This window comes from Barbatula barbatula (assembly GCF_947034865.1).
Source record: "Barbatula barbatula genome assembly, chromosome: 8".
NCBI classification, from domain to species: domain Eukaryota; kingdom Metazoa; phylum Chordata; class Actinopteri; order Cypriniformes; family Nemacheilidae; genus Barbatula; species Barbatula barbatula.
Window position 1 is genome coordinate 9,951,529 of NC_136771.1, and position 13,609 is coordinate 9,965,137.

At 37.3% G+C, this 13,609-nt stretch overlaps 1 protein-coding gene across 1 annotated transcript; it reads right to left on the reverse strand.

Moving 5' to 3' along the window:
* Window positions 1–1,962: 1,962 nt before the first annotated feature.
* Window positions 1,963–8,929, reverse strand: LOC306897143 (GTPase IMAP family member 9-like). Its single transcript, XM_079461648.1, has 4 exons — window positions 8,772–8,929; window positions 7,631–7,737; window positions 3,543–3,612; window positions 1,963–3,441 (listed from the first exon to the last, which is right to left on the reverse strand). Exons 1-4 carry the CDS (start codon window positions 8,818–8,820, stop codon window positions 2,585–2,587), a joined length of 1,083 nt encoding a protein of 360 aa, XP_079317774.1. The 5' UTR covers window positions 8,821–8,929; the 3' UTR covers window positions 1,963–2,584.
* Window positions 8,930–13,609: the final 4,680 nt, after the last annotated feature.

The following is a 13,609-nucleotide window of genomic DNA, read 5'->3' on the forward strand; positions in this document are numbered from 1 at the left end:
CGGTCAATTAAATGTGTGTGTGAGATACATATATGGTTGAATAGAGGGATGAAAGGCAAGCTGGTGTTGCACCAGATTCTCATCTTGATTTGGGGAATTTTTACCATTATACAGACTCGCAGTTAATTACTCAATAATGGGTGCTCATCGATCTGTACTCCTCTTAGCTCCTATCTATACTGTACTGACTCAAAGCCACTGTGGTAAAAAGTAATACTGTGTTTGGGAAGACAGCGATCCATGTGCAAAATAGTGGCATGTAAAGTATTTTAAACGTATCTCATTTATTTATTTATTAGATAATCATTCCTCCTGAAGACTGGGTGCTTTTCTTTTTATATGAGAGTGTAAAAAGATGTGCGGCATTGAGTACTAATGTCAGACACTTGTTAATGATTCTTTGTTATACATGTGTATGTTTAGAAGCAATGTATGCAATATGTCATATGGTGAAACTGTTCTATTTAATAGGCATTTTTGCCCATTACACAAACGAAGATGCTAAGGAGTGCTTGTAGAGTACATCAGTTTACTTTTATATCGTCCCCTAGTGGTGTGGAGGATCAACTTTTGCCAGACTGCTGCTGCTCTTAATGATGATGTTACTCTAGAGGAAATCGACCTTCACCTTTGATCAAAAATGATTTGTTTGTGATGTTCAATTTATGAGTCTTATGTGGAAAAGCTGTACCTAGATCAGCACAAAAGAATGTCTTACATAAGGTGTTTCAATCGACACTAGACACAAAAGCCCACTGAAAAAACTCATGATTTTGTGATTAAACAGTTTCACAGAAATATAGATGCAGCAATGTCCAATATAGACATAGGACCACAACTTTCTCTTATTCAATCTATTACAAATACATTATTGAATTTGTGCAGTAGTCTATGATCAGATTCACATCAGAAACTCACACAGACTGTCGTTCTGTGCTTGTCTCTGGTTTAGTCTTAACTAAGCGTCACAATGGCTGCAGTGTACTGTTTATACCATCATAGAAATCTATCCACATTGAATTTCCTTATGCTTGTACACCTGCGTATGAGTCGAGCAATGTAAGCGTCTGCATGGCGACGGGAGATCTGTATGTATCAATGCCTGACAATAGTCAAGAGAAGGTCCAGCTTGTTATTACATTGCTTCGGGCTGCTATCAGAGGTGAAGATAAAGTCGGAAATTAAATTTGATAAAAGATCAAACTTGGGGCTTTAGGAAGGTTTATGCAGTATGACACTGATTCAGTAATTATTAATAAATAAAAACAAAAGGGCATTTTTGGGGGGTATTAATCTGTCCCGGATTAATTTTGTCTTGGATTAATTTGCTCAGTTTCTTTACAGAAAGGTAATCAATGCAAAATATTTTTAGTGTAGTGAAGAAATCTGATGATCGCAATTGGATACTGTGGATTGTACAGCATAGATAATCTTGCCTCCTTTGTGTCAGTATTGAAGTGATGTTATAGCAGATTGGACATGAAAGCATTTGTAAAGTCCATGTGTCACATTATTGGCAAAATTTCCTTGATAGGATATACCGTATCTCTTTAAACGTAAAGCATTTATCACTACTGTTATTTGTTCTAGGGAGCAACAGCTTTAATTAATGTCAAAGATTCGTGTTATTTATGAAAATGTCAAATTAAAAAGACTGAATGTAAACAAGTGTTCTTTTTTTATTTAACTAATTTTAAAACAGCACACACTGTGAGAATTAAGATTAGTTTAAGGTCAGGAAATGTGTAGCTCAGTGGGCACTATTGTGGCTATTTTTAAAGAGACTATTTTTTGTTATGCAACTTAACTGTCAAACTCTTCTGTCTTGATCAACAAAAGTTAAAGTTTCTAGGGAAAAAAAAGTTTTTTCATATTTCCAGAACTGGAAAGCGGGAAACCATACTGTTTAAGCTAAAAGTATTTACATAAATGTAAAATCAAAACATTCTCCAAACAGGATATGCTGTTAAGATATTTTAATATAAAGACTGAAAGGAAAAGACTTCTGCAAATAACAAAATGTAATTCTTTGTAAATATTATTATAAACAAAGGTGAAGAAGAACTGAGTGTTCAAATAAACATATTATTTCTTGATTTAAAAGTAGTCATACTTAATATTTATCTTGTTATGGAAAGTATTTATAACTGAAGGTTTTAGCTTCTCCTGTTAGTGTGCTCTCTGCAAGAACATTAAGGCGGGGTGTCCAATTTCTCTTAGCTGTTGTTGGTGTTCAAATCACCAAAACAGACACACCCCTATCCCCATCTTTCACTTTCATCAGTGCTCGGCTTGACTAATGTCCGTGTGCACTGCACACCTTACTGCTGATTGGCTAAAAGGTTGTTTTGGTACTCGGCCCGACTTCAGAAATCTGTAATGATGGTCTACTGCATAGCCTATAAAATGTTAATTTACATTGCATTTAACTTCTTATTTCAAAATCATAAAAGCCAAATTTACATGCCAAGATTAGTTGTTTGATTAAAAACAACAGTGTTATACAGTCAATGATGGAAACTGCTCACTAATTTTTGGGGACCTTATGTCCTTATATGCTTACTTCCCCTCTGCCTGTAGTTCGTTAAAAAAGGTCTTTTAAAAAGACAAAGAATCTCTTTACAGCTTGAGCAAAAAAACTAACAACTTTTGTCAAGGTGGATTCGCTTGTTTCAGCTTTTCGTCTTGCCTCCCCTTCATAGCGTTCAATAATTTTTTTTTTTTCTTTTTCCACCTCCTCAGCTCTAACTTTTGCCCTCATTTCTTCTATCTCCTTGAGTCTCTGCTCCTCTGTCTCTTTCATAATTCGTTGTTTTTCTTCCTCAATTGCTTTCTCTGCCCTCTCCAGCATCTCACTGGTGTAATGCTGCCCACCGTTTCCAGTCACCAATTTATCAATCTGGTCCAGCAACTGAATGACCTGATCTGGATTCTTATCTTTGTTGTTAAACACATGGTATAGTCCACTGCAGGTTTTGATGAAACTGACCAGTTTTGCATTTTTACGCACAAACGTGTGAACGTTTTCACCTTCCAGTCGATCTCCATTGGTGAACAGGGCCATGGTGTATGTGGAGGCTTCTTCACCAAATATTGCTTGGATCAATCTAACTGCTTCTGCCTCTTCATCTGTGAATCTGCCCAACTGAATCACAACTAAGAACACATGTGGACCAGGAGCAGAGAAAGGAATACAGCGTTTAATTCTGTCAATCACATCATCTGCACTCAAGCTGGTGTCAAACAAACCCGGAGAGTCGATGACAGATACTTTTCTCCCATTGACTATTGCATAATTTTTTTCACACTGTGCAGTCACAGAAGCGGATGATATCTCAGATTTAAATAACTTCTTGCCCAGAATAGTGTTGCCTGTTGCGCTTTTTCCCACCCCTGTTTTTCCAACCAAAAGTATCCGGAGCTCTTCACCTGGATGATGCACTATTGAGAAGAAGAATAAAATGTTTGTAAAAGTATTGCATACTTTGTCATTTTAACCAAGAATCTTGCAAGTAATATCTTCATATTCCTTTAAAAAATACCTGTAAGGCTTGAAACATGATCAGAATCTTGAACTAAAGGATGACCTGAATGATTTTGTTGCTTTAAACTCTAGAGATGATGAAAAAAGGAACATTTCAACACATTTCTTAAATTACTTTTTCTTTTAATTTCTTACATTACGATTAAGATGTCTTTTAAAAGACTAAGGATAAAAGAACATAATGTCATATTTTCTTCTTGCCAAACTCCTCCCACCAAACAAGGGCGTTCTCCTCCCACAGGAATGCATGCCTGTGGTGCTTACTTTGCAGAAAAATGAAGGTGGATTTGCACTCAGGTGTGAGTGTATAGAGCAGTCAAATCCTTCATTATATTTTGAATGTTTTTGATGCGGATGATGATAATATAATACAAATTTAATAACATCACACGTGTACTGTTAATTCTATTTAGAAATAGCATAGGTATATGTTCTAGGTCTAGGACAATGTCCCCAGACTGCTCTGGAGGGAAAGAGCACCCCGCCCAATATAGATCCACTCATGGCAAGTACTTCATTTTTTATTTGTCCTTCAAATGTTTGTTTGTGCTTAATTTCATCCCTGGTCCAAGCCCCGGCTGGAATGGGAGGCCTATCTGTGTGGAGTTTTCATGTTCCCCCTGTGTCAGCGTGGGTTTACTACAGTGCAGGTTAGGTGAACTGAACATTCTAAATTGTCCCTATATATGAAATTAAGAAGAAAATACATACATAAATTTAATTTGATTGTATGTAAAGGTCTAGAGATAAATGTATATTTTGCGTGGTCATTTTTGTTTTGCATTTGTGTTGCCTGCATTTGCATTTATAATACGTTGGTCTGAAGGGCCAAAGCGTCCGTAACTGGCCCCAAACGATTGCGGCCCATAGGGAAAATTTGCCTTATTCGCCAGGTGCCCAATCCGCCCCTGGTTAGGACCTGCTTTTAGCAGAGATAGGGACACTCGTAGATATCTATGGAGATCCTTCAGAGAGAGGTTGGAGAGAAAGATTGTCTAAAACCACCCCCGATGAGGTTGCTTTTATTCTTATCAGTATGTGAGGAACATTGTTTTTTCTGTTTGTTAGAAACAAGATATGCTGTTGTTGTAATATAAGCTGAGTAACAGAGCAGTTTCAAACGTTGTAGTTTATCTAGAACAAGTGTACTGCTTGTAGATACTCGTGTCGATTCCTGGTGGGTTGAACCCCAAATTTATACCGTTACTTAGCAGAAAGACACACTTTTGTAAATTTAAGCACTCACACAAATCTTTTTTGTCGTTTATTCATTATTTCTTATGTAATTCAGTGTAAGATAAAATATTTAATTTGTTTTGTTCCAGAGCCTTATTCAGTGTTTTCCTTGTTCCTTCGTATTTTGACACCTACCTGGACCTTGTGTTTTGATTGTTTGCTGCCTGTCTCGACGCCCTTTACCTGCGTGCTGGATTACGGTTTTGGATTACCCCTTTTATTAAAGCTGCATTTGGATCTGACTTTGCCTTCCTGACTCGATTGTTACACTCTCCAAAGAGTTCTGAGCAATATCAGAAATTAATCATGCACTTAATTTCACTGTAAGATAGTAGACCATCTTGAAACTAATTTAAATATTCTGTAATTTCGGTCTTTTTTCTAATCTTAAATGCCTTTTAGAACAGACATGTCTCTCTGATTGTCTGCATATGTGCTGTTTTACTCCATTTACCAGTGTTTGGTTTCTATTTTGGATTTGTCTGGTGTTACGCTATGCAGCGTCTGGCTGCTGTTCATCCTGTTTTCCCTAGGGCCGTGCTGTGTCCTGCTGGTTGCTGATTGTGGGTGGGGCAACCCACCATAAAGATGTCCGGAAGTCGTCTCAGCGATCTCTCTCTCTCACTCCATACCTGCTCTGTCCGGTAAACCGGCGTTAGGCTCCGTAGGATGACTCGCTGGATATTTTTTCTGTAGGCGCTGAGCACCGAACTTGTCCTAAAAGGGGTTGTTTTCCTGTTTTAGTGGATGTGTTACGTTGAGAGCTGGTGGGACTTAGAACATGTTTTTTTCCCTCGGTCACGTTGTTTATCTTACCGCTAGTTTAGCGTAGCAGCTAGAGGAACCGGGACCCGTTTCAGAAAGCAGGGTAAGTGCAAACTCAGTGTTAGTTAACCCCAGAAAACGGGATACTCTGGGTTTTCAGTTTCAGAACGCGAGGTATATCAAACCCACGACCGCGGGGTAAGTCAAGCACGTTTCAGAAATCAAGGTATATTATACTTAGAGTGAGTAACCATAGTAACCTACTCTGTGAACCTAACCTGGTCAGGAGCAGGTTTTATTCCACTAACCCGAGGTTTGTTACAATCTCCGCCCCTTTTAGAAGCCCGAGCGGTGTTGAAATTGCCTTCGCCGTTTGTTTTTTCATTCGTTTTCCTTAATCGCGCACAAGTTTATAACACGGACATTAAATGTCCGTTTATTCAGGAACCCGTAGATGAGGAAGCTGCATTCATTCAGAGAGAGTTACATTTACGTCGGGAGAGAATATATGGTGAAGCCACGTTTGGATGTTTTATCATATCTGGAGGATTCTTTATTTGAGCGGCACAGTTTTTCTTTACAGTCCATTAAATATATTCATAATCTGCTTCATCCTTAGATCACAAACCTCACTCGTCGTGGCTGCGCTCTTAACATCTGAGCAGATTCTCTGTATGGCTTTACGTTTCTTTACTAATGGAAGCTTTCTTTATAACACCGGGGATGCAGAACACGTTAGCAAGGCAACTGTATGCAGAGCAGTAAGAAAAGTGTGCATCGCTCTCAAGCACTTTATATACATGTGTGTTAAGTTTCCTGTGAGAACCATCAAAGAGGAGTTTCATAGGACTGCAGGTGAATGGTGAACGTCTTTCTGAATAAGCTGATCAAATAAATGTGCTCTTGCTGCCAACTCTAATAATTCAAATACCCTTTAGGATTTCCCAATGTGATTGGGTGCACATTTAAAAGGTCCCACTCGCCCCGTTCTGTTCTGGCTTGGAACTGCCGTCGGTCAGAACGAGGGACGGGCGCTCTAACCACGAGCCTAACCACCGCAGTCCCTATTGCGTCTGTCGCTAGAGCATCTCTAGCTGGCCTCCATTAGACACAGCTGGAGCAGGGGCAAGCATGGCCAGTTTTTTGTCTTCTACAGCCACAGTGCTCGGTTCTCATATACTCAAAACTTTCAAGGCCAGTTTATTAAATATATCAAACATTTCCCAGTCAGGCATCCTACTACCAAGAGCATTTAAACTCATCGGACTGAATGATGTTTTTATATTTTATTCTCAGCTGCTGCCATGTTCTTTTTATTGCAGAAGGATTGCACCTACATGACAAAAAATCGTAGGTATATATGTTTATATATATATATATATAGTTCCTCCAATTCGACTGCGAGAAATAAACGGAGCGCTTTTTGTCACGTGGCGTTGCCATGGTGAATCGTGTTATCTTCGCTCAATTGATGATGGCTTTTTAAAGCCGCGGTGAACACGAGTAACCTCGGGTGAACTTACTCAGAGTGGATTGAACTGATTGAAACCAGCTGTTCTGAAACAGAAAACTCAGAGTAGCGGTTATCTGAGTAAATCAACTCAGAGTTCATATTTTAACTCAGTGTTGCTTGAACCTCCTTATTGAAACGGGTCCCCGGAAGACTCACAACGAATCTGTTTGTTTGTTTTGGACGGGAGGTAGGCAAGTTTTGTTTCTTTTCAGATTTGTGTAGTTAGGGCCGTTTTGTTTAAGTTTTCTCACCACGCTCAGTTACTGTCAAATTTTTAAACTTATTAAACTTATTATTGTACCATCATCACGTCTCTATGGTCTCTTTATATGTTGCGTGATGCCATTCTTTTTCCTGTATTGAATGGTGACGTAACATCTGGTTATTATTGTTTCTCTGGATTTAACCTTGTTCTTTACCTCTGTATGGTCATATGGCTCAACAATGTGTCATATGTGTCAACTGGGAGATGTCAAATGGCAGAATTTTTTAGTATTTTTGTATTAGTATTTTTGGTCCAAGTTATACTGTATATTATTTTGCAGTTAAGGATTGAAAAGATCATAACTTACCTCCAAAGCTATTGCAGCAACACCACCAATTATGGCAAACACTAGTGCAATGAAAAAAGATTGAACCCAAGAGGTCTTCGATGTATAATTTTCATTGACCTTCATATCTGTTGAGAAAATGAGGCCAAAGCTCTTGCTCTGAGTAAAAATTTACATGAATTCAAACTAAAATTACAAATATCAAATTATAAATATAAAATTTAAGTTATAATAAATTTATGTCTACCCCATATATAATATGACAAATGCGGAAGACATGCGGTAAGCCAAAAAGCAAACTGGTTAGTCAACAAATTTACAAACGTATTCCCTTTGACACAACTAGATAAGGTTATATAATTATTTCAGGTCAAAAGTAATAAATATCTATTAAACAGAATTTTAGTCAAGTCAGCTTTATTTATATAGCGCTTTTTACAATTTTCATTGTTACAAAGCAGCTGTACAAGAAAAAATGACTATAAGTAAAACATAAAAGGTTATGGAAGTCAAAACACAGGTCAAATATCAGACACACAGTAAATTCCTATATGCAGTGTTAATTAAATAAGACTACCAAATTCTAGCAGCCCCCCCGGCCAGGCAAAACAGTGCAAAACAGTATGCAAACGCGACATATATTTTAAAAAGTAAGTTGTTTTTACACTTATATGTTTCGAATCAAATATATTTTTTGTTTTCATTTCTGGTTAAAACAATATATGTATACTGTCCCATATTTGCTTAGACTATTTCCACCAAAAGGTTTGTTTTCATTTAACAAAAACAAATGATGCAAATACTCTCATTTCTCCTTTAGTTGGATTTGTAATTCAGTAAATCTGACTGCTAAATATGTCGCTTTGTAGTTGTAATACATGTCTAGGTTCTGACGCACTACTGCTTCACACCTGCTCCTTTTACTATTACTGTATTTTAAATTAAGACTGATCAAATTGTGTCCACTGTAAACCCAATATTAAGTTATAAAGTTTGTGTTCCTCTCTCCTTTCCTTCCATTTGTCTTTGTCTTTCAACTACATTGTTTTAGACTACTTTCACCAATCTAGCAGCAAACATTTTTATTTTTATTTTAACAATGTATCATGTAAACATGAATCATATCGTACTTAATTTATTAAAGATAAAAGTTACAACTCACCTTTCGATTCAATGCTCATAACCTGTGGATGCCTTGGTAACTGGGGCATTTTTGTTTTCCTTTTACTTAAAATAGCGAGCTATTTCAATTAACTTAACCTATTCCTCTGATAACGATCTGACTTGTTCTCACCCTGGGGTTGAATGTGTAGTCACAGTAGACAAAGCAGTTCTGCGTGGCAGAGCCAATTACTTGTCACCGCCCAGGCAGTTATTCAAACAAAAAAATGTTTACACTGAAAAATGAAATGCATTTAAATGTTCATGTATACCATCTAAAGTGCTATTTTGCCGTATTATACCATAGTATTACCACATGCATTAAATTAATTGCATATTACTTAAATCTACTAAATTTATATTCTATTTTGCATTTATCTAACCAGAAAGAAACTTAATCACTTGCTTCCTGTCATCTTTCTTTCTGTAAAAGCCATTGTTTTTCTTACGCAATTGCTCTATCATCTGCCTGTTGGATGTCATTTTTGTAATTCTTCACCATTTGCAAATAAGAACTGATCCACCAAAGGTCCTAACCTAGATCTTCTATATAAGTTATAAAACCTGACAAAAGTGAACAGCGAGGACCACCCTGCTGCATCACATTAGTCATTAAGTGAAGCCCCTGACCCTAAAGCTTCATAGGCAGCCATATCCCGAGTAGACTGTGCCCTTACGGGGAGGGAATGCCACGAAGTTCACAGGCAAGATAGTAAATAAATGTAAAACCTTTCCTGGCCAATCTAAAGCAAAGAAATAACCATTCAGACTACCTCCACTGAGTAGTCCTGTACACAAATCAGGCTAGTGCATAGGTAGGTTCAGAGGGTGTTTGAGAACCTTCCCCCATGGATCTTAATGCTCAAAGTGCCATTTTGTCAAGGCAATTTTTTTTAAATAAAGGTAATTTTATTCAGTTCTGCCCATTCTGAATATTAGTAAAATTAATGAAAAACAATTTAGCAGTAAATGAAATTATCCCTCAAGTTCAGACACCTTTACTAGTTTAGCGCACTTCCACGATACATACCGTTTGCGACTGACTGTAAATGGTGTTTGTAGTGGAGCGATGTACTTGTTTTCTTAATAAGGGTGAGCATATGTGCTATTTTTCCCTAATATAGAATGTCAATGTATTTTCTTACACATTTCCTTTTGTGTTCTGCTGAATTTTTATTGAAACAATCCATAATACTGGTCTAAGCTATATGGCTTTTGTTCCTTTTTTATACCTTTTGTTAATCTAACAACTACAATTTTTAACATGAAAGTCACCATATTTTAGGGATCATTCGAAAACCATAATGACTGTCAGACATCAAGAAGGATTGTGTTTAAACAACAGAGAGAATCACCACAGCAAAAGTTCGAACAAGTTTATAATCCATTTTAAAGAAATTGTTTTCATAAAAACAGTCTGATTCCTTCACAGGTGTTCACATTTTTTAGTTCACCATCCTAGCTTAGGCAATTGATTGATATTTCGGCCATGTTTCACTCACCTCGGCCAAAGTTAAGTTCATGTGATATTTTACTCTTTCTGTGAATCCTTAACAATTGACTCCGTTTGGTCTAGAAATGCCAAAAGTGATAATTACATTTAAGTTTATTTTATTTATTGATTATTTGTATAGGATACCTGTTTAGAAAAGAAACACTATGCTGTTTTTGTTAAAAAATACTTTAATATTGTGTAATATTGATATATATACTGACTCCAGTTTGACCACAGAAATAGTAAACTGTCATAAATCACAATTTAAATAAATTCTTTCCCCCACAAAGGAAAAGTAAGTCTTCCCACAGTTCAACAAATCTCCAATTCCCGCCCTGTGTTAAAAATTCTAACACTTTCATTTTCAGTTTACTTTTGCTCTCTTTTGGCTTATACATTTGTTTGAGTTTGCATAGAATTTTCTATTCAAAACAAGGTCAACAAATTATTTCTGAGACTTCTTTTTCATTTATTTAACAACTAGTGATACAGTGAATATTAACCATATTGCAGTGGTTTATTTATGGAGACAGATCAGACTCAAAAAGAATACATTTACAGAACATAATTCACAGCACAATTCACAAAATCAGATTCATAAATACAAAACACAAAAATTTTCCCCAAATGCTCCCACAAATATATCTCAGAAATAAATTCGGAATGTTTTCACAAATATGTATATCATGTTCTTGAATTATTTTCCAATTAACATTTGTGAATGTAACATGTATTTATGGATTGGTGAATCTGCATTTGCCAATCGTCACACGTGTGTGGATTGCTTTGAATTTGCGTGTGGTATTTTTGAGACGTCCTGCCACGCTGAGGGTGCTTCTCATTTCTTATTTGTGCGTCCTTGTTTCCTTTCCTCGCTTCCTTTCCTCGTGTCTTAGCTCCACCTCTTCAGGATGCGAGAGAAGGAAGCAAGGAAAAGATGCAAGTATGGAGGAATCGAAGCTAGTGAAATGATATATCCTCGCTCTTTGGCATCACTTCAAAGCATCGTCAACTAATGATGACTGTACACCGCTGGATTTAGCTTGCACATCGGGATTCTTGAACATAAGATATAATTATTTATATTGATACCGTTTCAATCTCCACAAGATACCACATTTGTTCTTTTTTTACCAGTTATTATTATTAATGAATTATTGTTGTTGTGATTTCACACACATTGTGTCTTGTGCATGTAAACAATAATGATAATCATTAAAATAGTTATAAATAAACTGTGGCAAGAACACACATTTACAATAACTTTATGCTTATTACTCACATTTATGTGTGTTTGAATGTTCTGCCATGGAGCAGATGTGAAGTGGGAGGAGAATTTATACGTGCGTCACGTTTAGGCAATAAAAAACTTCCGCATAGGATACAACTGTGTATCCTCGCTCATGACTCTTCAGGAAGCCTCCTCCCTCCTCGATGCTCGACTCCTCCCGGTGCAATTAGAGAATTGAGATGTCCTTCAATATGGCTGAGCTCGATCGGTTTCCGGGTCATAGGATGGAGGATAGAGGAGCGAGGAGACGAGGAGGGATATTGAGAAGCACCCTGAGATTCAAGCGTAACTTTTTTTAAGGATAACCTGTTCAGCCAATAACGTTGAGCTTTTGATCCACCAATCAAAACGCTCCTTACTGAACCGATCTTGTCTCTTGGCTCTTATCTCTGTGGTGTCCTGATATGGTATTTCCCCCCCTCTTCTTCATCTTCAGACATCCAATCTTGCAGTCTTGTTGGCACACTGTTATCAATGTAGTTTTCTGCCATTTTTTTAAGATTCTGATCTTCCTCAACATAATTTTCAACAAAGACTTCAGGTGATAAACTGGGGTCAACAAAACATGCAGCTGCAACAAGAGGAGAGAACATGTTGGATGAGACATCAAGGAAATAGCTGAAGCATATATTTTCGCTCATCTTCTGTGCCAGTGTAGTTGTATCTCTGTAGCTCCTGGCATGAGTTAGGGAGAACTCAGACAGGCGACTCCTCAAGTCCAACAGTGTAGGCAAATGGAATGAGCAAGTCTTGGTGGATAGCCATTATCTGCCACTCACTGGGTAGCAGGCAATCCCAGCCCACTGATCATAAGATTGTCCTTCACTTCAACAAATGTGAGATAATCGAAGAAGAACTGGACCATCTGGTTGGACAGTCTTTGATGAGGAGAAGTCCACAATTTTGCAGCAAGCGCTCTGTGGCTACTGATGTTTTGCGTAAAATCTCACCAGGTACTTGATTTTGTCTAGCAGTCCTTTGATTGATTATGCCTTCTGGATCATGTTGACCACAAGTTGGTATGGACCATGCAGGACATCACCTCCAAGGTGAGAGGGCTGGTGCACAGTGGCAGAGCTATGGGACTGATGTAAGCAGTTTTTAATGAAAGAAACTATTGATCAGATATTGGTCTAGGTAGGAGAAGTATGATCCTGTCTTTATGATAATATTCTGACTGTGAAACTCTTGTCGTGCAACACTACCAGAAAAGCACTTATAAGGATTGCAAGGTTTCTAGCATTCATAAACAATGGACAGAGAGACAGGAGTGAAAGGCGCGACCTCGCCTCGGTCCCTGGATCAACTACAAGTGATTGAGCAGTGAGCACAGAAACACATCTTTCAGGAGTAGTTAAAATCTGAAAAAAATAGATAGTTATAAGATAAGTGTCAATTCAGCGCAATTGTATCAATGTCCTGTGTAACAAAAGTTGGAAACAGTTTTACAATAACTGAGCCCTATTCGCATGGGATGCGTACCTGGGGACCTCTAGTCATTTGTAATAATTGTAGAGGTTGTCTGTGATCTTAATCCCGTGCGAATCGGCCATGTCTGTAATTTGTAAAGTAAAATTCCCCCGCAAATTACCTAACTTTACCACGTTTGACTGTGATTATATTTGTCCCGGCGAATATCTGTGATTTGGCTGTAGGGGTGGGCGATATGGACAAAAAATTATATCTAGATATTTTGGGCGATTTTAACGATAACGATAATTAGACAATATCCATTAAAAATGTGTTTATAAAAGTCTGAGTTACTTAATCACTGATGATAATAATGGGCACAATGTTGAATGAAAACAGTGCTTATTTAATTTCTTTAACATGCAAGTATTCAAGTAAAAACAATTCAAGACAAACAAAATACAAATTGAACTAGTGCAAGAACATCGAAATCTGAGTAAACATTAAGTTGTACACTTCTGTTGTTATGTAAATTGTGCAGCACACAAGCAAGATGAAAGAATAATATATGATATAAATTGGGGAGGGCAGTTGAGCTGAAATAATTTCGACTTGGTACTGTATATCTGGGGTCTAGGGTATT